General features: G+C 33.7%; 1 protein-coding gene across 3 annotated transcripts in view; it reads right to left on the reverse strand.

Moving 5' to 3' along the window:
- Positions 1-27453, reverse strand: part of MAP3K7 (mitogen-activated protein kinase kinase kinase 7) — a 65470-nt gene that overhangs the window by 10513 nt on the left and 27504 nt on the right. For 2 of the 3 annotated variants that reach the window (XM_019743273.2, XM_074333308.1), the window contains 6 exons: positions 26418-26548; positions 24779-24860; positions 22300-22430; positions 21541-21670; positions 18798-18878; positions 11908-11972 (listed from right to left, as the gene is read on the reverse strand). In XM_019743273.2, the coding sequence (XP_019598832.1) occupies positions 11908-11972; positions 18798-18878; positions 21541-21670; positions 22300-22430; positions 24779-24860; positions 26418-26548 (620 nt within the window). The remainder of the gene's footprint in view (positions 1-11907; positions 11973-18797; positions 18879-21540; positions 21671-22299; positions 22431-24778; positions 24861-26417; positions 26549-27453) is intronic. The other variant, XM_019743274.2, reaches the window with a different exon arrangement.

Consider the following 27453-nt stretch of genomic DNA (forward strand, 5'->3'; position numbering starts at 1 on the left):
GATAGCATCAACAAGAGGAACATAGATTTAAAAATCCTTATACTGTTCAGGATGAGGGTAAAAACGTTAACTTTAGGTTGGGCATGAGTGTTAAAATATCATAGGTAATTATTAAAAGTAATAATATGTATAACTCCAAAATCAGAGAGAAAAGTAATGGAATGGGAAATATATTGAATCCAGAGGAAGGCAAAAAAGGAGAAGAGAAATAAAGTACAAAATAGGAGAGAAAAATACTTATCAGTAACCATAATAAATGTAAATGGATTACACTCTCAAGATACTTAAAAAATCAGATTGTCAGGCTGGATTAAGTGCTGTTTATGAGACATATCCAATTCACAGAGATAGAGAAAACAAAGTTAAAGGATCAAAAACAGATAGCCAGACAAAAACTACCCAAAATAATATTATATAGCTATATTAATATTAGAGAGAATATATTTTAGAGCAAAAAATTATTAGAGAAAGAGACGTAAGTGATTCAATTCAGTATATAACAATTCAAAATTTATATGTTGTACCTATTACAACGTAGACTGTACCTATGTAGCTTCTAAACAAAGCAATAAAACTATAAGGAGAAAGGGATACATTCTCGATCACAGTGAGATATTTTAATGATCCTCTGTAAATGATATATCAGAGCAGACCAAAAATCAAAATGCTCACACAGTAAAATCTGAACTCCATAAAATGCAAGCTTGATCTATTATATGCACCCTATGCCTATGAGTAAAAAATGGAAAATACACATTTTTTAAAGCACTTAACATTTATGAAAACTGATCATGTACAGAGCTATAAAACATATCTCAAAAAAGTTTTAAAAATTTAGTGTCACATAAAACATTTTTTATACTAATTCAAAAGTAACTTAAAAAACCCATGTTTAGACATTTAAAAATACTTCTAAATAACTCATCATTGGTCAAAGAAAAAAATGTAAAATAGAAAATATTTGAACTGAATTTTAACTTGAATCATGCTAAAACTTGTGGGATGCCACTAAAGAAGCACTTAGAGAAGAATATTTAATTCTACATATTTATATGAAAAAAATCAGAAGCAGTTATAATTGACAAGCTAAGGAATTAACTTACATAGTTAGAAAAAGAACTAAGCTATAAGCTTCTCAAAAGAAATAAAATAAGAATGAGGACATACTATAAAAATTTTGTGGTTAGTAAATAAAATTAAAAAAACAAAAAGCCCTTAGAGTGAAATAGACAAATTACAAAAACATAAATTACCAAAATTTTTATACATTATAGAAAATACCAAACCCAGACGGTTTTATAGGTGAGTTCTATCGAACATCAAGAAAATGACATTTTTCCATCTTAAAGAAATTATTCTAGAAAAAAACAAGAAACACTTCCTGATTGATCCTGTGAAGGCAGTAAAAACTGATCAATAAATACGGACAGTATACAAACATTATTAGCTACCTTCACTTATAAAAAAAAATGCAAAAGTTAAAAGTTCAAAAAATTATATTAGCAATAATAATTTAAAAGTATGAAGTTATTCTACAAATGCAAAGGTCACCTAAAATTAGGAATTCTATTAATCCAATTCATCACATTAACAGATTAAATGAGAAACACTTCAGTAGTTGCATAAAAAGCATTGGATAAAACTTGACATCCATTTAACAAACTTAAATTTCATTTAAGAGAAGAGAATTTCTTAACCAGATGAAGAATATTTATAGAAAATCTAGAACCGTAATATACAATAGAAAATGGCATTGGGGGCTGGCGAGAAGAAGACAGGGAGGCCACAGGAGAGGAATACACAGGGAGTCACAGGTATTGATCATGTTCCATTTCCTAAGTTGGGTGGTGGGTTCGTAAGTGTTCATTTTATGATCAGGTTTCATAGCTTACGTATTACGTGGATTCTCTGTATTTTATGTATTAAAAACTCTAACGGACATAAAATGAATTTCATAGAAATTTTTTAAAAAAGCATCTTTTTTTCTTGAATTCCCAATAGGAGACTCAAAAATAAGAACATGGAGTTATACAAAGTAAACATAAAAAACCCCCAAACATTTAGAATCTTACATCCAGTTGCAATATGTAAACATAGAAACACTCAAAGATTGCATCAAGTAAAAATAAGTTCAATACAGTAGTATAAAGTACTCTTAAGTAGAAATTAGCAGAGTTTAATTAGAACCATAATTTGTGGTGTAATGTCTGATTTAGTTTACTTCAAGAAGTCTTGCTTTCCTCATCTGGAAAGAGGTTGGGATTGGGTTAAGGATGTGATGACTTCTAGTGTTCTATCCAGGGCTAAAATTCTGTGATTTTAAGCCTTGAAAATGCACAATGGATTTAAGATACTAAATAGTGAAAGGCTTTTTTATAACAACGTCAAAGATTAAACCATAAAATAATTCAGAAGAAAAGAAAAACTGATGTAACATTACTTTCATCTTGGATACTTAGTGAAATTGCTTCAGAAATTCCAAAAGGCTTTTCTCTACCATAAACAATTTAAAACTCTGTATCGCACAGGTCTTTCCAAAAGCTTAGTTCATTAATGCCACATTACAAAGGAACCCTTTGTATCAAGATGCTCATTCTCTTTTTCTCTCCTCCTGGCTAATTCCTCTCCATTCCATAAAGACCAGCTCAGGATCCCTTCAACATTATGTGCTCATACTTGCTACATCCTTAGTTCTTTGCACACAAGACCAGACCTATGTTTGAAAATGAGGAGTGCGTAGCAGAATGCAGAATACAAAACGTTCATTTATTTGGCTGTTATTGGATCAGTTCTGAAATTCTGACTCTGGCATTACTGAGCCTCCATGGGCAGGTTTACCCTACCTATCCGATTCTCTCTCCTCTGACAATTAATTATGCCCTTGCTTCCCGCCCTGCTTTTAATCTTGACCCCTATGTTCATTCAAGGATAATACACTATAGTGCAACGAGAACATATGAAAATGAACTATATAAAACTGCCATTTTTATAGGTCAAAAAGAGTCAAATAGCAAATTCACATGATTTAGTCTAATACTTTGGAGACGTGGGTTTAAATCTCAGATCTGCCATTTATAGCTGTGTGAACTTGAACAAATAACTCAGCCTCTCTGAGCCTTAGGCTCTTCATTTATGAAGTGTGGATGAGAAGTAGCAACAGCTAAGAAGTCAGGCCTTGGAGACAATACTACCCAGAGTTTGAGTTTCTGGTCTGCCATTTATTAGCAGTGTGGCTTCAGGTAAGTTATTTAACCTCTAAGAGTCAATAGTAAAATGAGGACAGTATTACCTACCTTATCAGGTTGTAAAAAAAAATCAAATGAAATAATGTACCTGAAGTGTCTTGACACAATAAAAATGCTCACTTAATGGCACATAATTGGGGTGTTGTAAGTGTAAGATTGGAGTAGATAAGTAGACTTGTAGCACCTAATAATTCCTCCTCTGGGTCAAAATCACAGTTCTTTTATAGAACATATTCAGTTACTAAACCCAATCACAAAGACATTTTTTCTCTTTGAATTTTGGCTGTATTTATAGTCCATTCCTATAGAAACTTCAACTTGAGCCAGCAATGCTTTATATTACTTTCAATGTTTGTGATTTCACAAAAGCATTATAATCTCCTAAGGGCAGAGATCATGTGTACTTTTGTATTATACTCCCCAGGATTTAGGAAACTGCTGAATATACAATAACCACATAATAAATACTCATTGAAGAAAATGATAATATAAGCTGCTGGCCATCAGAAATGAGACTGGTACAAAATAAACCTACATGTGTATGGGCAAATAATTTTTGAAAAAGGAGCTAAAAACATACAATGTGAAAAGAAAGCCTCCTCAATAAATGGTGCTGGGAAAATTGGAAAGCCATGTGCAAAAGAATGAAACTAGGCGGCTATCTGTCACCATACAAAAATTAAAATGGATCAAAGACTTAAATATAAGACCTGAAACAATAAAATGTATGGACGTAGGTACTAAATGAATAGGTACTAAACTTGTGGACCTTGGTCTTGAGAGAAGATTTTATGACTTTGACCCCAAAGGCAATGAAAATAAAAGCTAAATAAATGAATGGGACTGTATTGAACTAAAAAGCTCTGCACAGAAAAAGAAATCAACAAAACAAAGAGGCAACCAACCGAATGGGAGAAGATATTTGCAAACAACACCTCCTGTAAGGGATTAATATCTAAAATACATAAAGAACTCCTACAACTCAACAACAGAAAAACAATCCAACTGAAAATGGGCAGAGCTCCTGAACAAACACTTCTCCCAAGAAGACATATAAATGGCCAACAGATAAATCAAAAATGCTCCCCTTCACTAGCTATTAGGAAAATGCAAATCAAGCTCACAATTAGATACCACCCCACCCCAGTTAGAATGGCTATCATCAACAAGATAAATACTAACAAGCATTGGAGAGGCTGTGGAGAAAAAGGAACCCTCATACACTGCTGGTGGAAATGTAAATTGGTACAGCCCCTGTGGAAAACTATGGAGGTGCCCCAAAAAAGTAAGAATAGAATTACCATATGACCCAGTAATCCCTCTTCTGGGTATCTACCCCCAAAACTCTGAAAACATTTATCTGTAAAGATATATGTACCCCTATGGTCATTGCAGCAGTATTCACGGTGACCAAGACATAGAAACAACCAGAGTCCTTTGATAAATGATTGGACAAAGAAGATGTGGTACATATTTACAATAGAATATTAAACTAAGCTGCAGAAAAGATAAAATACTGCCATTTGTAACAATATGTATGGATCTTAAGATTATCTAAGAGTAACACATCAGACAGAAGTTGAGAACCGTATGACTTCACTCATATGTGGGATATAAAACTGAAAGCAACAAATGAACAAGAAAAACTAAAACTCATAGAAACAGACAACAGTTTAGTGGTTGCCAGAGGGTAAGGGGAGAATGGGGGGGTGGAGGTAGTAGAGTGTAAAGGGGGTCAAGGAAGGAGAATTGACTTTGGGTGGTAAACCCACAATGCAATACACACACACACATATGTGTGTGTGTGTGTGTGTGTGTGTGTGTGTGTGTGTATATATGTATATATATACACACACACACACATATGTATATATATGTATATGTATACATATACACACACATATACATATATGATGTATTATAGAATTATACACTTGAAATCTATACAATTTTACTAACCAATGTCACCCCAATAAATTTAATATAAACAAACAAACAAATAAATACTGGGGCTTAGGCTTATATACCTTTTGTATATAAGCCTTATATTTTGTATATAAGAATAAGAATAAACACCAAAGAGAACAAGTGATGAAATATGTAACTCTTACTTTTAGGATGCTACTACCCTTGGTAAAACAATTATGGCTGTTATGACATTATTACTGAGTCCTTTTAACCTTTTTGGCTGAAAGCAAGTCTTGTGATTTAAAAAGAGTACACTGATTTGACCATAGTTATAATTTCAATTGTAAAACAAGAATAATTTTTCTTCAAAGTGCTAGCAGAGGAGGGTTTTATAGTCAACCTAATTTTATCTTAATATTTTTAACAGTTCAAGAAGAAAAAAAAGTGTTTGTATCAGTTATGAGAAATTAAACAAGATACAGTACAAGTAATAATTAGGTTTATAAAATATAAAAATGGATTTTGTATATTAAAAAAAGCCTCTGAACACTTGTCATCTTAAAACAAATAATCCTACTTGGACTAGTATGACTTATAGTGATCCTTAAGTTTATATCTGTCCCAAAAGAATTCTTTGCCACTTACTGCTTTTTACCTTCTACTTTCCAAGAAACTCTTAGATAGCCCCTCATGTGCACACTCATTTGTTCTACCTGAGATTTCCTATAGCTATAAAACTAAGAAAGTAGGCTAATACTTTTAGGTCAACTTTCAAAACTGGTCTTTTCTTTAAAGCTATAAGAAAAGATCTAACGAGCTAAATTTAAATCCAAAATTAACTAAGTAAGTCTTCACATTTCAAGAAACCGGTATCTCAATGAATAACATAATATGCTAACATGTTTGTATAAAAAAAAAACAAAGAAATAATTAAAAATAAGCCACAAATGCATTTTTTGAACACCTGAAAAATAAAAGGTATAAATAAGAGGAACAAGTATCTGAGAATTTTTTTTTTTTTTAAATCTAGATTGTGGGTTAAATTTATGTTACTGCTCACAACCTCCTATGAAAGAAATCTTATTTTATAGTAGCTACTTTTAAAAAATAATCACTAGTAAAATTCTGATGGCCATAAATGTTCTCAAACTATTAACTCACTTAGGTTGCTCCTTCCTTCAAGACATTTACAATTACTTTTCTATGCTTACATATACTTCAAAGTTTAAGAGATGTAGAGAAACTTGACTTACCACAAGGATCGGATATGAAAGTGGTTACGAGAGTACAGAAATGCCACATAGCAATTTAGGGCAGCAAAAGAATACTAAGCCAAATTTAAACCGCAGGGGCAAATTACCATCAGTGGACACGAACGAAAATTGGATCTTTACCAGAACTTTATCTCTATATTTATAAAAAGAAATTGGGAGTTATTTTACAGACAAAAATAAAGCTTTGCTTCTTTTTATGTCTCACCTGAAAGACTGGGAAAATATTTTCATAAGGCAAGAATTTATGGCAAGTGCTACCAGTTAGACTGACATTTTAAAGCTATTTAAAACCCTCAGAAATCTTAGCCGCTAAAATTATACAAGCACAAAACACAGAGATTAAATGTTGATTCATATAATATTCTTGCTTAAGTAAAATTTGATTAATATAAATAGTAAAAAGAGATGGGTATCAGTTGGTAATGGGGATTTACAAGGGTACTTCCTCCATTATGACAGTCACAGATAGTTCAATTAAACCTATACATGACGGGGTATATTGAAAACATTCTTTCTAATCTGAAGGTATAGGCTCAGTCTAATTCTGGCTTCACTACAGTTTATTACAAAGAAATTGTAGAATTTTATTCTTCTTCGTTGGTCTTTAAATTCTCCAATAGAAAGTTATACTATGAACCAGGAACTATTTAAAACTATTATGGAAGCTTCTGATTTAGAGCTTTAACAGAAAATTATTTACACTAAAGAAGCTACAGATTGAGGATGGACAAAAGTAGTAGTATAATAAATTATATCCCTTAAATAAAAATAACATGACAATATGTCTCTAGATATGTGATAAAAGGCCATTTACAATTACTTTTCTATGCTTATATATACTTCAAAGTTTAAGAGATATAGAGAAACTTGACTTACCACAAGGATTGGATATGAAAGTGGTTACGAGAGTACAGAAATGCCACATAGCAATTTAGGGCAGCAATAGAATACTAAGCCAAATTTAAACCGCAGGGGCAAATTACCACCAGTGGACAAAGCAAATACCTTCCATGATCCCGACAGGAGCTTCCCTTATGATACAGAAAGAACAGAATGCCAACAGATTTTACTTTTTTCCAAGTGCTGTTTTTGTTTTACTTTTGGATAGTACACTATAGTGAGAGCAAGGAAGTGGTAAGAACCCTGGGAAGCACACTATGGGGAGTCAGCACACAACACGCATTAAGCATCTGTTATATGTCTGGTGTTGTCACATGTTGTAAGAACCCCTAAGTGTGGGTGTCATGGTCCCCACCAGCAGATAAGGTTGCTGGAGCTCAGGGGAATTAAGGAATTTGCCCAAAGTTGCATACCTGACTAGTAACAGTAAGATTCTAAAGCCCATATTGAAATATACCGTGTTTCCCCGAAAATAAGACCAGGGACCATCAGCTCTAATGCGTCTTTTGGAGCAAAAATTAATGTAAGAGCTGGTATTATATTATATTATAGTAGACCTGGTCTTACATTATAATAAAATAAGACGGGGTCTTATATTAATTTTTGCTCCAAAAGACGCATTAGAGTTGATGGTCTGGCTAGGTCTTATTTTCAGGGAAACATGGTAGTTATTAGTATGTCTAGTTCTCTAAGTAACCATAATTGTGTCATCTTGCAGTTGTGATTTTCATTGACTCAAGCCCCCTCCAGAGAAATCTTGAAACTAGATCTATATTGGATATATTTCCAGAAGGGGTATACAGGTATACATGAAAATATATTTTTAGTGAAACATAGAAAGGCTCACCCAGATGTGTAAAAAATAAATCTGTGCAACCACCACTATTCACGGTAGGTTAGCCTTGCACAACAATGAGATACAGCTGAAGTTCAGCATTGCTGAAAACTATTTAAATAATAATGACAATGCAGACTATCAGAAGCCAAAACATTTGAATTTGAAGAGATCTAGGATTACTTTGGAATGCGTTAACATTCAAATTTATATGCAAGATGAAATGACAGAGTGTAGAGTTTGTGTGCTTTGGAATCAGATTTGGATTCAAAACTGGGTGATAGCAATTACTGACCGGTGTCAGGGAAGTAAGAGACTTAGGTAAGTTTGTCTAACCCTCAGTTTATCTATCTGCAAAATGAGGAAAATAAACAACTCCACATTTACAGTGTTAAGATTAAATAATATATATTAAAGGCTCGACCAGCACAAATTTGGTGTGCAATAAATAAATGGCACCTGTTATTACTAGTTTTTTAAAACTGATCTGGGCATAAGTCTGATCTGCCCAAATAAGCTCCTTGGAGAGAGTGGGCCTTGGTAGCAAACACCCCCCAGCCAAAGACCACCAGGAACACATGTGGGATGAATTGGGTTTAGTTTTCATTGCAGTGAAGTAGAAAGCTCACCAGGGGGCACAGTGGGGTGTCTCAGGAAAAGGGTTTTAGAAAGAGCTTATAGGATTTGGGATTCTGTTTTGTGATTTTTGGGAGGCTCCATGGAAGGAAGGGTTCACTGTAGATTGCCTAGTCAGAAAACAGGGGCAATTCTACAGGGAGGGAAGATGAGTGAGGACAGAGCTGCGCCTGGTGAAGAAGCCGCAGTCACTCACATCCGCTGGGAGAGGGCAATGCTTTGGCATCTTGGGGGTGGCAGAGGGACCTTGTTTTTGTCTGTGCTTACACAACATTATAAAATGGTCTTGTTTTGGCTCATCTTGTCATGGTCTCAACATAACCTTGCCTACTGGTGTTCTGAGAAACTTTACATTCTAACACTGAAGCCTCAATGTCAGATCCGCTCCTGGACATTGGGCTGCTTTTTAATTTCTAAGTACCTTTTCAAAGTGGTTAGGAGTCCAGATTCATTATGCTTAATAAGCTTCCTGAATTAATAAAAACCTGAATTAATTAATTTAAAAGTGAGTTGTATGTTGTAAGTTTAAGAAATACTTACACAACTACTTTTAATTAAGAAGCTTGTTTTGTTCACTATTCCTCTCAACAGAAGTGGCAGTATAAAAACAACCAATTTAATTTTAATTTACAGATGAAAGTCTAAGTGATTTTATTAAGATCAAGAGCCAAAGTAGAAACTCTGTTCAGTTCCCTTTCCTCTATGAGATGCAATGGTAAACTATCGGTAAGTTCTCTCTCTTCCTCTGATGCTTGTAGTAGGTGGGTAAATGCTTTTCTTCTTCATGTTCTTTAGCAATCTCCATGGTCAAAACACAATCCTCATGCATACGTTTAATCACCGCTTAGCCAGACTTTAAAAAGAACTATACCTTTAATTTTGAAAATTCATATTGTGCATACTTTTCTTCTTCAAATAATTAATGTTATTTTCATGAGTACATAAAATATTTAATGGTCAATTATAATATTTTCAGGGGAAAATGTTTTCATAGTACATTAGGATTACTGCTTGTCATTCTCATCCCAAACTAGGTATTAGGCATTTTAAGTTACTAATACTTAAAGTAAGTGGAAGAGTGAGTCAATTTTAAAAACTGATCATACAGTGGCTAGACATCACCTATTTTAGAACATATTTTACTGCATATCAAACTGCCCCCTCACTCCAAATCTTTTGGAATAGTTCATGACAATTCATGCAAATGACTGTCCCACAATCATAGTCTGCTTCAGTTCCAGTGTTTTACTACCTGAAGGTATGGTAAATGAAAAGCGTAACAATCATAACCTCGAGTAACACAATTTGTGAGGAAATAAGTAGGCTTGGTATGGTGATAGGGCCTGATTTATAGCAATGCCTTTACTGGAGTACAAAGGAAAGCACTTGCACTAGCAGATGCTCCTGAATGTCTAAGGGCAAGCTTTTCATTCCCAGTCAATGTGAGAACATTGGGGCTAGAGTTTCTTATACCTGGAATATCAATGCCAATAATAAAGAGAGTCAAAAAGGCTGATCTCATCAAACCTCTAAGGAATCAATGCAAATACCAGATGTCAAACTATCTGTTACTAAATGCCCTAATCAATACTTTAACTATTTGAGGGGGAGAAAAGTGGGAAACTTCATTCAAAATTTCTGGGGTCTCACAAAAGCAGATATACTGAAAAAACTGCTATTAAATAAATGAAATCAAGGGTTACAGTCACTTAATATCATAAAATATATAATAACATGAATGTGTGTATATACACCAGGGGTGCCAAAAAAATGTATACATATGACTTGTATTTATTTAGCTTTTGTTATCGGTATATATTATTATTATAAAATTTTAATACAGTTTTTTCCTTTCTTAAAATCTATATACATTTTTTGGTACCCTCTGTATATAATAAATTGTATGTGTATGTGTGTACATATGTATATATGTATGTGTGTGTGTATATATGTGTGTGTATATATACATGTATATATAATGTATGTGTGTATGAGTGTGTGTATAGGCTCTGTGAGAAATAAATATTTCCAGATATAAATGAAGATCAAAGATATTTATCACTTAAATATCTTAAGTGGTTTTTGTTAGTTGATAGCCAAAAAGGCTTTCAAATTTTTATTAATGACTACAAAGAATCTCCAAAACTTAAAGTATGTTATAAAAATGAAATAAGAAAACACCTTTCTAGGACAAAAAGTACTAATACATTTTACCATAAAGTAAATCACATTGTTTATAGTATATAATTATATAATTTTACATGAATATAGACCATGGGATAATTTTATTACTTCAGATGTATGCTGTATTCACTCATAAAATTTACTTCTGTATAACTGAAAATAAATCAATGAACACCTCATAATGAGCTCTCATTCATTTTAAGAATATGATATAAATTATATACGATGCCAATCTGAATAAGGGAGGAAAAAACAATGACTGAGCTGTAATTTTAATACTTGGTTGTTTAAAACTCTGTACTAGTCAGTAATGGCTTAAATTATAGCACTGTCTGGATCAGCTACAAAGAGGCAGCCATAAAGAGATAAGGGGAGGTTAGAGGAGCATCCAGAAATATAAAGATGAAGGATGAAAATCTTAACATCTGGAACAGAAGCCTTTCTAGAGTTTATCCATCTGCTTAGTAAATACTGTCTTTAGGATATTTCACAAAAACATTAATCCAGTAAATATTACAAAGTAAAAGACATTAAGAATCCTTCAGGTATGTCAGAGTCTTACGTGATCCCAGAGGAGTGACATCTTATTGGGGAAATAGTTAATGATTCCCTTTAAAGGACAAGGATAATGACAAATTGTTAAATTACAAAATCGAGTACTTCCTTATTATGGGATATATAAACACATAGCATGGTAACATACACAGAGCATTAATGAATTAATCAACCTTTCATAAATTATCCTTCAAGTTAGTAATGGCATCCAGATTTTTTTTTTCCTAAGTAGTTAAGGTCAAATGCCAATGAACTTCTTTATCACAATTTTGGGTCTATTCATAAAACTAATTTTGTAGAATATAGTTAATTCTTGATTTCTGCTCATTATTCTTCTTCAAAGACTGAGAATTCAAATGTTAAGTCTTACCTGACCAGGTTCTGTTGCAGTAACAGTCAAGTCTTGGATGGATCTACGCCTTGGCTGTCCGTTGCCTTTTAACAAATAAAAAACAGTAAAATACTTATTTTTCTATTCAGACAGACAATAAGGACATAACTGCTATAGTAGGAAGTTGGAATTTGTTCCTCCTTGGATTTACACAAAATGTCTGTGAGAAAAAGAGTTTATTGTAAAAAAAAAAAGAGAGAGAGAAAGATATAAGGAAAGGAAGAGAAACAGCTGCAGTGTTTTAACTCAAAAGTTGCTGGCCTACAACAAAGTATGTCCTAATTCAATAACCACTCCTACTACACGAATAGCTGCTGAACTCTCTTCTACCATCTTCTGTCATGTATTTAAATAGATGAATGCTTGGGGGATGGGGCCTATTTCAAGGGCCTTACGTTAGAGCTTCTACAGCAAGACAGCTAGCAGGTTGTGAGGCATGACTGACTTTAACCAACAGCAGGACCTTGTGCTCATTTCAGGGCCTGTAAGGATGCTTAGACTTATATTATTAAACTCAGTCACACTTACTTAATTCCATTAGTCTTTGTCAGAATCAGGTAATTTATTGGTTGTGAACAACTCTTTAATTTCCTATTGGAGATGAATGACTTTCGTTCTGCTCTCAAATATACAGCTTGTTTAAATGGGCTATTGTGTTAATCCTGCTTTAGGAACTTCTATGCTAATAATAATTTAAAAATCAGTCTATGAAAAAATTCTATAAATGTAACCAGCAAAAGAGAATGAATTAAGCAAGTTTCACTCAGCACTTTTATTTGGGAATAGGGCTGTTTATACAGTGTCTTCTAAGATGAGATCAGCTATCTAAAAGGAAACACCAAAATATTAAGTAACAGCTGACACAATCCAATATTCAAAATTCTTTTGACTCAAAGCTATATTATGTAATTTCTCAATTAGTGGGCAGCCCTGAGAACTTGTACTCTAATAGTTGTGGCCTCCTTAGCAGACAGAATTCATTCTTAAAATCTGTATTTCCATAATCTTAAGCAGCTTATTTTAAAACAATCAGCAGTAGAATTTAGCATCTTAATCCATGTGGTCCTATTTTATTTTGCAGATAACCTAAAAGGACCGTACAACAGAATAACGTTTAATGCAATAAATGCGTAGTGAATACAACTCAAATATACAGCCACCCTCAAAAGTATAAAACATCATCATCACTCTTTTCCATTTTAAGCTATGTTTTAGAATTCTTTGTAAAATCATAACTCAAATTTATTTCAAATTTCATTTTTCCAAGTTCCAACTTTTGATTACACACTAACACAACAATAAACTGCACATTTATCGAATCAGGCACACTAAGATACTTTTGTGAAAACTTTTCACTATCCCTGTTTCCCAAGGACAAAAAGGATTCCCACCACCATGACTAACAAGCAATTTTAGGCACATTTCATTCAACACAATCATTCTAAAATTAGCTTCGATGAGACAGGCTTGTGAAAGTGTCTGGATTCTCTTTTCAGACAAGCAACATTTGTGAATCTGGGGAACCACCCAGCACATGTGTCTAAAAATCATTATATCACCATTGCAGTAACAACAAAAACAAACTCAAATCTAGGTAAGGGTAGGAGGAAAGGGAAGTAAAAACTTTTAAGGAAATAGGATAAAGAAGAGCTGACAGTTAACAAATGCCATAAAATGAGAAATCTTTAAGCTAGAGCATGAGTCAAAGCAAGCAATATTAAGCAATACATTTTAATTAGCATAACCATGACAGAAACCATCTGGCAAATAGTTCAGACAAAACAAAAAAGGATTGCAATCAACGAATACTTGTTGCTCCAATATTAAGTTTTAGGTCATAATTTAGAAATATGAATGTAAAAAATCAAACTCCTATTATTGCAAATGAAAATTACTGAGTGTGTTCTTAGTAAATTTAGATTCTGAATTTTTTTGCAACTAAACAGTAATTTAAAAACTCATTTTACATTTTTCCTGGTTCATTGATATGTGTATACCTATGTTACACATGGTAATAATATAAATGAAAAAAAAAAATAGTAGAAAAGAGGGCAATATGATGTCAAGATGCCTGATCAAGGAAATCTGAAATCTGAAATGATGTCCTTCGTATTCTATTCTGTAATGGATTCTGGAACTTTCATGGCTTTTTATAGAGAACAAATAATGTTTCTTAAAATAACTTTTCCAAGAGCAACAAAAGGAATATACCACATCCCTACCTTACCCTTCACCCCTCCCCACCCTTCAAAAAATAAAGGGTTGTGGAATAGCAGCTTATAGGTCAATTCAATTGTTTCTACAATGTCACAAAAGCAGAATCCATCTCTTCTGAAAGCTGTTCTTTTAAGTACAACTGATTTCCTGAGCTAGTATTTGAAGGATATCGAGTGCCTCCTGAGACTGCTCATTTGGGTCCCAGTCACTCCTGTGGTTTTCCTTATTGGCTTAAGTAAGCTCAGTTTTCCTTACCTTAACTACTCTGATTTTACTGTTTTCCAAACTTCCTGAAGAATTCTCTTTATGTAAAAATCAGCACTGTATTTTCTTGGAGACATTTCTTAACCAAAATGTTAAAAATTTAGAAACCCTTAAGTTTTGAATTTTAAAAGTTGTGGGAAACTGTTCTCTTCGTGTGTAAAATACACAAGATTTAAAAAATGTGTTATAGCTCAACACCAAAAACAAACAAACAATCCAATTAAAAATGGGCAGAGGACCTGAATAGACATTTCTCCAAAGAGGACATACACATGGCCAACAGACATATTAAAAGATGCTCACCATCACTAATCATCAGAGAAATGCAAATAAAGACCACAGTGAGATATCACCTCACTGGTGTCAGAATGGCTGTCATCAATAAATGAATAAACAAGTGTTGGTGAGGATATGGAGCAAAGGGAACCCTCGTGCACTGGTGGTGAGATTGCAAATCGGTGCAGCCACTACAGCAAAGTTTGGAGGTTCCTCAAAAAATTAAAAATAGAACTACCTTATCACCCAGCAATTCTGCTTCTGGGTATTTATCCAAAGAAATCCAAAACACTAATTCAAAAAGACACATGCACCCCTATGTTCACTGCAGCACTATTCACAATAGCCAAGATATGGAAATAACTGAAAATGTCCATCAACAGAGGCTCGGATAGAGAAATTGTGGTACATATATACAAAGGAATATTACTCTGCCATAAAAAAGAATGAAATCTTACCATTTGCAACAATATGGATGGACCTTGAGGGTATTGTGTTAAATGAAGTAAGTCAGACTGAGAAAGACAAATACATATAATTTCACTTATATGCGAGATCAAAATAAACGAACAAACGAAAAGGAAACAGACTCATAGATACAGAGGCCAAACTGATGGTTTGGGGGGGTTGGGTGAGAAAGGTGAAAGGATTAAGAAGTACAAATTGGTAGTTATAAAATAGTCATGGGGATGTATGTGCAATATGGGGAATGCAGTCAAAAATAATAATAGTAAAAACCATGTCATGTCAGATGGGTTCTAGACTTATTGGGGTTATCACTTGGTGAGTTATATAAATGTCTAATCACTGTTATTTTGTACACCTGAAACTAACAAAAAAAATTTGTATAGCACTTTACACTGCTGTATTAGAGCATTGCTTCATGGTAAACTGAATATGTAATTTTAAAATATATATTCTCATTTAGGCTGCCACACATTCCATATTCTTTCACTAATACTTCTTCAGAGCCACAGTCAATGTAGAAGAGTTATTAAAAACCGTGTAGTGTGACCCATAGGAAGCCCTGAGGTATTAAAGGTCCATTTATACATGACCCAAGAGATTACTAAATTGATGAATATTGTCGTTAACCACAGGTTGCTTGCTCTTCCTCATGAATGATGGCATAATAGAAAATAGTGTTGAAGAGCAGATAAAAATCAAGATTTGAATGTGTTTACCTATGACTAGGTTAGGCAGTTTAGTCACTATAAAGAGTATTTTTTAAAAAATACTTTTGAGTAATAGTATGTATTTAAAAAATTTAAAAATTTGGTACATTTTTAAAATTGCCAGATGCAACAAATACTTCAGAAAAGATATACCTGTACATTGTCAGTAGGTACATGTAAAATTTTTGTGATGCATAAAGGAATGTTCTTACAGAAAGCAGCAGTTCACCCCAAGAAGTACATTAGATTTGGTACATTGCATTTGGCAGCAGGAGTGTTATGAAACTACTTACCTTTAACAGGTAAGATAAAAAATAGACCTGTATCTTCAAAAATGCTTACAATGCTAATTAATACCAGTTTATTTCTTGATAGATATATCGAGAAATATGATAAAACCATAGAACTTGTGGGAAATTGAGGGGAAAAAATTCTAGAAAATATTAAGAAATTTGGGGAATAAATATCATCTTCTTTTATAATTAAAATGTCCATGCCAGATATTTGAGATATTCCCAAAGCATGGGTTATATTTTTATATTTAATTTTAAAATACAACCTAAGAACAAATTAATGTTAGGCTTTTATGTCCAATTATTTCAATTCTACTGCTTGCATTCTTTTATTATTAAAGAAAGTGAAACTGATTAGATTAATGTTTGGATATTTATGGGGGAAAAACCCAACAAGAATATTTAATGAAATACATTACTGAATACTATTTCCATTTAGACAGCAATGTTGCTCTGGCAATGAAAAGCAGAATTAAGGTTTCCTGACTCCATAAGGACCACACGTCATAAAAGACGGTCTTCTGGCTGATGAGCTTCTCTTTAATGCAATCCTTAAGGATCCAAAAGATCCAAAAGAGGGTAAAATGGATGGATTTGTGGTCAGAAAACCTAGGTTGAGATCCTGGCTGTGTGGCTCTGGGAAACCACTCAATATCATCAGATCTAAGTTTCTTATCTGTAAAATGGTCAGATGTAATTTTATCTGGTAACCCCAGTTATGAGACTGTTATGAAGGTCAGTTATGATGTACTTTAAACTACTTTATAGGCTATACAGAGCCTCTTAGCTGTGGCACTGTTAACATTCTAGGCTGGATAATTCTCGGCTGTGGGAGGCTCTTGGTACATTGTAGGATGTGTAGCAGTACCCTGGCTTCTGCCTACTATGTGCCAGTAGCACCTGCAAGTTGTAACAACCAAAAATGTTTCCAGACAAGCCAAATGTCCCATGGGGGGCAAATTCACCTAGATTGAGAAACACTAAGACTATTATTTTCTCCTCTTCTCTCTCACTCGTTATCTTATATAATATTGGCTATTTCGCCGGTGTGTGTGTGTGTGTGTGTGTGTGTGTGTGTGTGTGTGTGTGTTTTCTTAATGCTTACCCATAAGACCTGGATTAAGATTATACTACCATTTGCCTATATTTCCCTGATTCCCTTAAACATTTAAAACAATCACAGCTCAGCAGCATGTACATTTAAATGTTGTCACTTTAGTCAGAATATTATTCCTTTAAACATAGGACCTTCTAAAGTGAAGGTAAAATCTCAAGTACTTTGTTAATTTTGAAAGCAGCCCATGATTCACTAAATAAAATGACTATGTGAGAAATAGGTAACTTTATTCTCTGAACAGCAATAGTGACCATGATGTAAAACAGACTTCTCTGATAACCAGGAGAAACATTACTCTAATGTAAAATAAATTTATATAGACAAAATGGCCCCTAAGAACTGTATAATTTATATTTTATACATATTTATAATTTATACAGATTTTATATGTATCCTAGTTCCTAGCCACTGGACCTTAATAACAGTCTGTTCATTTGTTTAACAAGCACACATATATTAAGCACTATGTGTGAGGCATTGAGCCAGACACTGCCGATAAAATCAGTAACAACAAAGACACTGACTCTATCCTCACAGTTTTCAGTTTACCAGAGGAGAAAACAACCGCTAGGTAGTCACTATAATACAATAGAAAGCTAAAAGCACAACCACAGGCAAAGTACAGAGTGCTGGAGAATTCAATTGAATCATATCCATGAATGCGTGTGGGGAAATTTGTGTATTTTCTTATCAAAAATCTGGGGGAAGAAGTAAAGAAAAGCCTAAAGCAGAGGGATAAATAAATGATAATTTTGATAACATATATTAACCAGTACTGAAGTTCACATATTCTATTTAAGTTTCTATAAAAAATGGTGATTTAGATTCATCTATAACATCATCACCGTAAGAAATTAAAGCAATTTACCAATTTGAGACACTGAAGTACCATGTGAGAGTTAGGTATAAAAACAAGTAATCTCTGAGAAGATTCTCCTGGTAATACACAAAAGTCAGAATTGACCATGATTCTTTGATAAGATACCATGCAAAACAGCAAATCTCATTTAGTTTTACTTTGTTTCTGTTTTCTAAATTAAGGCAAAATGGTATTTAGCAACTCTCTTTTCTCAATTTCATATTTCACTTGCTACCAACAGAAAGAGGCTGGGATAGAAAGCCTAGAGGGAGCCCTAAAGTAGTAACTAGAAAGAAAAGGAGCCAAATACAACAAATACAACAAATATTTTTAAATAGTTGTTCACTCTTTCTGTTGGGTGCAAAAAGGGTCTGAGTTCAGTTCATCTGTTCACTTAAAAGCTGAGAGGAAGTTGGTAGAACTCAGGGTTGGCATTCTCCCTTCTGTTTCTTTTATTTTAGCCTCATTTTTGGAGATCTTAGGTATCCTGTCAAACCTGCTTCAGTGTAGATAACTGTATACAATTTTCAATCTGTCTCCCTGATAACTACATGCAAGGTATCTATTTTCATGTCCTATAAAAATTGGAGCAAGAAGCATTCTGTAAGTACTAGGGATCATTATTCCGGTTCCACAGTTATTAGACCAATTCAGGTGGTCTATGATACCTGATGTGACGATCTCAGGGACATCCAGAATGTTGCCAAATGAAGCAGTTTTACGGTGGCCCCGTTTAGGCTTGGAAGAGGCTGCAAAAATACATATATACAGTATACATGCAAACAACCACAAATAGTAACACAGAAAACAATTAACTACAAAAACAGAATAGTTTTCAAATATGTATGTTAATAACATTTCATGCAGAATGGCATGCAGAACTATCTAACTTTTCAACCATGCTTAGAAAAGGCACGATTAAGGAGCAAACAACTACCAATACAAGATGTTTCACATGGTTTTAATTAGCAGGAAAAAAAAAAAAAAAAGGACAGAGACAAACAAAGCTGCAGGGTAATGAGGAAGCTAAATTCAAACATGTTGATAGAAACAATCTACTTAAGTGAAACCACTGATATGAGATGGGGGGCTAGGATGAAAGTGGGAAGGAAGACAGGAATTAAAAGAAATAAGCTGCCATATTTGTTTTAATTACATAAACACAGGAATATGTGTTCAAGTTAGGTGTTTCTTGAAGAACGCTACAAAGTAAAATTCAGTGATTAAGTGATAATTATTGAATCTAAGTATGAAATGTGTATGGTAAACTTCTGGTAAACTGAATATTGTAGTTTCCAAAGTTTAGGGAACATTCCCACTAAACATAGTGTTGGAAGTCTGGAAAATATGAGCCTTTCAAAGTAAGACAACTCACTAAAAAAAAATCTGAATGGTGTAAAATTCAATGCATGTTCAATAGCACCTGTTCTACCGTTAGAGTAATTTAATGAAAAGGATAGGGTAATTTAATGTGTGTGGTTATCTTTAACCTAGTGAAATATCACTGCTGTAAAGCATAATTATAAACCAGTCAATTTTCCAATATGAGATGGGGAGCTAGGATAAAAGTGGGGTTGACACTAGCAGACATAAAGCTATTATTATAGCACTACCTCCTTTTTAAGGGTAGCAATCACTACTTGTCAGGTCTACCTTGAACGATATCCCTTAAGTGAAAAAAAAATTCCCCAAAGTGTGAGTGTATGTCTTTGTGTGCACTGTTCATCTGACACTACACTGAGATTCCCTCCACACACTGAGAAACCACACTGTGACTCAGAGACCAGGAAGGCTAGTGAGTGGCTGGTGACCTCCGTTCAACTTGATTGTTTTCTGAAGACTCATCTGCATAGCAGAGACTGCTGGTGCCCTGCCAGTCTCTACTCTTCCCTTCTTTCTAGCAACAGCCCTGACTTTCCTCAGGAGAGCAATGTCCCCAATAGAAGACCCAGATCCTTCTGTTCCTTGAAGCGATGTAGCCCTCTGACGATATTATTATGGGTAATGACATACGTTATATATGGAAGTTGTTCTGGGAAACTTCTGGGAAAGCTCCTTGAAAGAGCTTGGGCATATGCCTTTTTGGCCTTCCCCTAATTCTTCCTTCCTGCCGCCTAGATTATGGATGTGATGATTGGAACTATAATATCCATTTGGAGCACAAAGTAATAACCTTGAGGATGAAAGCCTCAAGGATGGAAGGATTGTGGCACAGACGGACGAAGGAGCCCTGCTGCCTAACGATCATGGAGCCTACCCACAGATTTGTTTATCCGTGAAAAATAAGGCATATGTGTTAAAGACACTGTTATTTTGGATATTCTGTTATATCTACCCAATTCTAATGGTAACTGATAAAATCAGTAATCATGATTAGTTGAAAACAAGTATAGTATGATGGTCCTCTGGACAACTTCTGAAAAGAGCTCCACACAAAATGAGAATATTCTATTTAGGAAAAAACCAAGTGAATGACAAAAAAGACCTAAAAAAAAAAAAAATCTGGTTAGCCAAGTTTAAAAATGCATATGCTAATACACATGTATACACATATCTAGTTAAAAGACTAGAGTTAAATACACAAAAATGTTGTGTTTATCTCTGAGTGAGACAACTATGGAAGATTGTTTTTGATTTGTTTACATTTCCACATTTTTCACAACAGAATGTATTTACTTTTATAATCAGCGCCCCTCCACCCCTGGGGGAATCGGAAAGAAAACAAGTTAAACCAGCATTACTAAAATGAAACCTGGTTAGAAAAGAAGGTTAGAAGTTCACTCAGGTAGCAAAACATACAATTGTTTTTGTGCTGACCAGTCCTTCCATTATTAACCATTTTAAGAACTAATAAAATGAAATTTAAATGTTAGCTTTTTCAATATTGAATAAAATTATCATGATCTTTAATTTTATAGTTAGAAGAATTATCCATAACCAACTTAGCTATTTTTGCCACTGGCAGGAGGAGCAGACAGTAATGCCAAATCATATGTAGATCTGGAGTACATTTTCCTGCTAATTTCAAAATAAAATATTTGCTTCTATCTGAGTTCAACACAAAATTCTAGTAGAATCACTTAAAAACTTCCAAAACATTCTGGTTTAGGTAAAATTTCAATTTCTCACTTAGATTTTTCAGGTCACATTTGAGCTGAAAGAATTATATTTGTTAAATCTGTAATTAGTAAGGTTTATTTTATGATCCAAATAATTTTACAAGTCATATCTTCGTTATTTGGAATTTGAAAGAAATGTATAAATTATTGCTAGAAGCTTAGAAAGTATATTGTAAGCCTGTTTCTTACTTTAAAAACTTAAAGACACAATAAAAAACCTCAGATAGTCCCACTATTAAAACAACTGAAACTATCATTTTCACTCCTTTTCAGACTTTTATTTCCTTTTTACCTGTGGTCGCAGCAATCCTGGCTTCTATTTCAGTCATGTCGGCACTCATCCTCTTGCCCTCCGAGGTTGGGGGCAAGCTCTCCACGCTGCTCCCACGGGAAGCTCCCAAGCTTAAACGTCCAGATTCACTCTGTTAAAATTACAGAGCAATATGAATTACTGAAGCTCTTTAGATTTAAAATCCTAAGTCTAGAAGGAGGAAGATACAAATTGGGACTCTTACGGATTCTGTTCTGTTCTGAAAGGGAAGTTTTCGAGGAGAGGGAGCTATAGGAATAAGGGAGAGCAAGCTATGATACTGGCCCTTAGAAAAGGGTTGTCCCCAGTAGTTTGTAGTTAAGTGCCCCAATTATTTGTTAACCTAAATGACTCAGACAAGATGAATACAATCACTCCTTAAAATATTTTGAAACCAATAATGGCAAATATATAATAAATTTTATATAGTAATATGAAATGACAGATAAAGGTGAACTCCTTTAACTGGGTAGTACAGCCAAGAAATAGGCATTTTACATTTCTAACCACCAACAGCTAGCAAAGCCAGCAATCATCAGGAAAAAAAACACCAATTTGATTGGTAATAAATGGTAGAAGAATTTCATTATATGTCTCTACTCTTAAGCTTATCTGTCTGTTTCCGGAACAAGATTTATGACTTGTGAAATGGAAAATGGCAGATAATTAATTTCAGTTGGTATAACGTTATGACTACTGGTAAGGTTACCATATGATTTTACTTTTAGTAACAAAACAAACCTGTTGCTTTGCCTGATTTTTCAACAATTTTGATTCTAAGCGTTTAATAGTATCATTTGTGGAAGGAACTTGCTCCATATTAGTGTCACTTTTATTACTCGTATTTGTAGAAGCGATGTCCATGAATGAGCCTAGGAAAGCAGAAACATTTGTGATTATAGGCTGGGAATACAAATGCTTTATTCAATAACACGTAACTTAAATTATTTTCTAAATTAACAAGGCTAAATTAATAAGCCTTTTCAAGTTAATAAAGATAGCCTCCCCCCAAAACCATTTTAAATGAAATTTAATAGCACAAAAAGGGAGCCAAAATGCATATGCAGTCTGCTAACAGTCAAAGATGACTATTAGAATGAAGTGGCTATTAATTAAGATGGGAGGAGTGAGTTTGAAGGCAGCATCAGGAGCTCAGTTTAGAAAATGGTTAAGTTTGAGTTCCTATTAGATATTAAATAAGTAGTTGAATGTAAGTGTGGAGTTCAGGTGTAGGATGGAGCAAAACATCAGCAAATAGATGGTATATAAAGCCATGATATTAGAGATTACCAAGGAAATCAGCGTAGACAGGTAAGAAAAGAGGCCAAAAGACTGAGCCCTGGGCACTCGAACACGTATAGGCTGGGAAAGTAAGAAATAACCAGCACAGAAAACTGCTAGAACAGTGGCCAGAGATATATTAGGCTGGTGCAAAAGTAACTGCGGTTTAAAAGGTTAAAAATAATTGCAAAAACCACAATTACCTTTGCACCAACCTAATAAGATAAAATCCAGGTTAGTACAGTATCCTGGAGACCAACTGAAGAAAGTGCATGAATGAACTCTATCAAATGCTACTGACAGTCAAAAAAGATGAGAGCTGAAAATCTTTACTTAGATTTAGTAATGTGTAGATGACTGGTGACTTTGACAAGAGTAATTCTGGAGTAGCAGTATAACAAAAGCCTGAATGGAGTGGGCACAAGAGAGAATGGGAGGGAAAGAAGCTAGAGAATGAAAATGCAGTCTATATATGCTCTGGGAATGACCCCAGTGGAAAGGCTAAAATGGAGGATGCGAGAGACAGAGGAAAGAACTGCTAGAAAGAGCACACGGGATTTAATGCACAAGTGAACAGGTTTGCCTTCGGCTAGAAGCATGGGCAGTTCAGCCACAGTAACAGAAGAGGTAGGGTAGATGAGCACAGATACAGGTAGATGGGCAGATGTCATGAAAGAGCTTGTGGAAGCTATCGTCTGAGTACTCCAATTTTCTTCAGGGAAATAGTAAACAAGGTCAGCTGAGAGTGAGAAGTGGGGAGGAGGTGTTTGAAGTTTGAGGAGAGAGGTTAAAGTATAAAATTAAGTCATCTGGAACTAAAATACAGTACAACTATCCAGAAGCACTAAACAGGCATTTGGATGTGTCATCTCCAGCCATATTCAGTTGCACTGCCACAGACAAGAAATAGTCTGAGTGTCAGATTTAACCAGCCTCGTGGTTTAAGCCAAGCAAGCTTGACATAAGGGATAGAAAGCTGAGGTTTATTCCAATAACTGCCTGGAATTAAGTGGAGGGAAGAAGGAAGAACCCAGGAGGACTGAGGGTCAGTGAAAAGGTAAAAGATCAAAGGATTGAAGGCTATAGTATAAAAACGGGGAGAGGGTTTGAAGGTAGTAAGCAGTAGAAGCAAAAAATGGAATTTTAGAGTTCACTTTAAAATTCAGAGCAACTCAAAAGGATTTTCAGTAAAATTGGAATTTTGGAATAACTAGCCAAACATTACATCGGCTTAAATATAATTTTTTTTTTTTAAGGTGGGGGAAATAGCCCAGTAAAAATATTTGTCAATAAAAATAAAATTTTAAGTATAAGACAAATATGTATATACATACACATATATCTTGTAGTTTTAATTAAATTAATAATAAACTGTTTTAATGCTATAATGTATTGCCAAATATATATTGAGAAGTACAATTTTTCTAAGTTAGAATACTATTTCTACTCTCTCTTTTGATGACCATAAACTACAAATCCCACTCCTTCATATTTTGAAAACTGAGGAACTCTGAACTAAAACACAGCTTAAATAAAATGCTCTAGATTCTTCTACAAAGAACAAAAAGTAGGGTGTTCATGATGAAGACATGCTGCTACACACACATATACACACACACAAATTTCCAATACTATTTCATCTATCAGTATTTATATAAAAACTATTTTTCAAATAAAGAACGACACTCATAGCAATACAATATTCAATCTTTTTATATATAACTATGCAAAAATTCCAAGACTTGGAAGTAGGTCCTCAGAAACTCTTTAATTTGAATTCCTTTATAAAGAATGATGCACCTGGAAACTCAAACCAGTCAATCATATGAAATGAAGAAATTAAAATGTAAATGGGAACATCATTCGTTGCCTCTTGATTATAATTTCATGGGAAAGATACAAAACATTAGGTTATTATTCTTCCAATCCATCCATTTACCTGTACTGGTGGCAGAGTTGCTTTGTCCTTCATCTGAATACTGACAAGGGTATTGCAACGGCTCATCTGCTCCTGGAAAGTACTATATATAAAAAAGTAAATCCAATTTAAAATTTCTTTAATGCAAATCAAATCCTGTAAAAATTGAAGAGTACATCTGAATTATTTCATTGACATGGGATTTGAATGTAGCAAAGATGCTGCTTTATTTTCCCTAAGGCATATACTGAATTTGTAGACACCTAAGTTTTTGATTTTACAAAAATGACAATAATGTGCTACTTTTATGAATTTCAATTGTGAACAATGCCATGTATTATCTAAGTATCTACTTTACACATAGCCTAGGTAGTCTTGAAGAAAACAGCAAATATTTCTCTAAAGGAACATATGAAATACAATAGTATCATTCCTCACAATTATATAAAACATATTCATGTTCTCAAAGCAATGATGTAAACTTCCAAATGGCTGAAATGGTTGTTAGTCTGACAAGTAAGACTGGTACACCACAGGATACTTGTTAGAACGAATCTTTTAAATATAAAAGATAGATTATGGATATCCCTCTATGAACTGTAGATATATTAGAAATATGTGCTGGACAAAAGTGATAATTTAGGGAAAAAAGGAAGGAGTTTCTCTCAAATTAAACAAAGCACATATTAAGCACAATTACAATTTGAACAATGTATATATGACAATTTTTAAGATACTTGACTACAGAGACTAAGTTGTTTTCTTATGAATATATCTTTAGGATTCTATATATAGCTGGTATCCAAATATGATGGTAAGCTTTAATCAGATTAGTTCGAGCTGATTTGCCCAAATTATTTTCAACAGAATGAACAAACGAAATCTTTGGCCATTTAGGAAATCACTTAGAGATTCTTTTACTGAGCAAGTTGTTCTGAAATTCAGGTACTTTCATAAATATGTTAACTTTTTAAAGTCAAGGTACCTGCCACCTGATAGATTTTTAGTGCACGAAAAACGAGAAGCCTAAAATTATTCAAATAATTCTACAAGTGTCTGATTTACAGACTAGGAAATTTTGATAATCACTTAAAACAGTTGTTCTAAATTTAAAAATTCTATGAGTTATAGAAGAGTTTAACTTTTTAATGGCAAATGAAAAGTTGAAAATATGCAATGAAAAACCAAAAGGTAAAAATCACTTAAATGTGTCTGGGAGTGTAACCTCTTTATTGCCCCACATAAATGGCTGCTTGGTGAAGATCTGTACTAAAGAAAATGTAAAATTTAGCAAGTATTAGAGCCATAAAATTCCTAAGTCCTGTAAAGGCTTTAGAGATCACCTAATTTAGCTTCTCTCACATTACAGATGAGGCAACAGGTCCAGAAACAAACACAGTTAGTTACCCACTAAGTTAAGCAGGAGGAGAAAAAGCAAGTCAAAAACCTACTCTAGTTATTTTTCTATTATATAGAACCAGATTATTTTTTTTTTAAAAATGACATTTCTTCCTCTGATTATGAGTAATAAATGCCCATTCTAACTTGGAAAATACAGAAAAAGTATAAAGCAGAAAATAGCAATAATGTCCCTTTACTTTAAAACTCAGTATACATCAAATTTCCCTAAACCTAAAGCCCCTCAAAAGAAGGATTATACCCGCATCAAGTGAGTCATTATTTTCACAATTTCCTCCATTGACGGGCGCTGAGAAGGATCTTTAGACCAACAGCGAGTCATCAGGCTCTCAATGGGCTTAGGTAAATTTTTGATCAGTGGTGGTCGAGTACCTGTAATTAAAAATTAAGAGGAGGGAGGAGAAAGAATGTATTTACCCAAAAAATGATGTAAGCTCTTTACACGTATTTCTAAAGCAGTATTTATTTTATAGAACTTGTTATTCAAGATTTTTTTTTTGAGTAATAGAAGTATGTTTTTTGTCCTTTATGTTAATATTATATTTTCATAAAGGGGAAGTTGTATCTTTTGGAAAGTTAAATTAAAATCTTTATATGCTATGGTATGGTAATAGTAAGACTGGGAATTAATATTTCATGTGTTATACACATTCTTTTAACAAATAATAGTTTAATGTGTGGTTTGTTAAGAAAAATAACTGAGGTAATCTAACTTGAACTATATTTTCAGATTAATTACAAAATTTCAAATATATTTGAAAAACATCTTCCATTCCTAAAAAATCACTATGGTGTTGTACTCACTGACCTCCAAATGGCTCTTTAGTGGGAGGCAGACCTTTTGGCTGCTGTGAATCAATCATTTCATAAGCTGAAAACTAACAACTTTTGTGTAATTGCCAAGTATGTAATATTATTAGTAAGGTCCCTAATTTAAAGAAGGCCTCAAATATAACGAAATCTTTGTAATTTTATCAATTACAAGTTAGTTCTTTTATGATATTCAATTATTTACTGACAATTGACAAAGAAAAAGAAAACAAACTTTTGGTGAATACTCTAGCATTCTCCACAATGACATTCAAGGAAGTAAAATAAAAGGTAGTACAAGAAACGGGTAAAACACTGAGGATTACTCAGACAATGGTACAGTTTGAGAGATCTATGAATGCCCTAAGTTGTTAGGCACATTGTTTGTTTGTATCACTTGTGGAATAGTGTATTAAAATGGCATTAATCAGAATGATTCTAATCAAGTGACAGAAATTAAATAACAG

The sequence above is a fragment of the Rhinolophus sinicus genome, linkage group LG05 (genome assembly GCF_036562045.2).
Source record: "Rhinolophus sinicus isolate RSC01 linkage group LG05, ASM3656204v1, whole genome shotgun sequence".
In the NCBI taxonomy this organism is placed as follows: domain Eukaryota; kingdom Metazoa; phylum Chordata; class Mammalia; order Chiroptera; family Rhinolophidae; genus Rhinolophus; species Rhinolophus sinicus.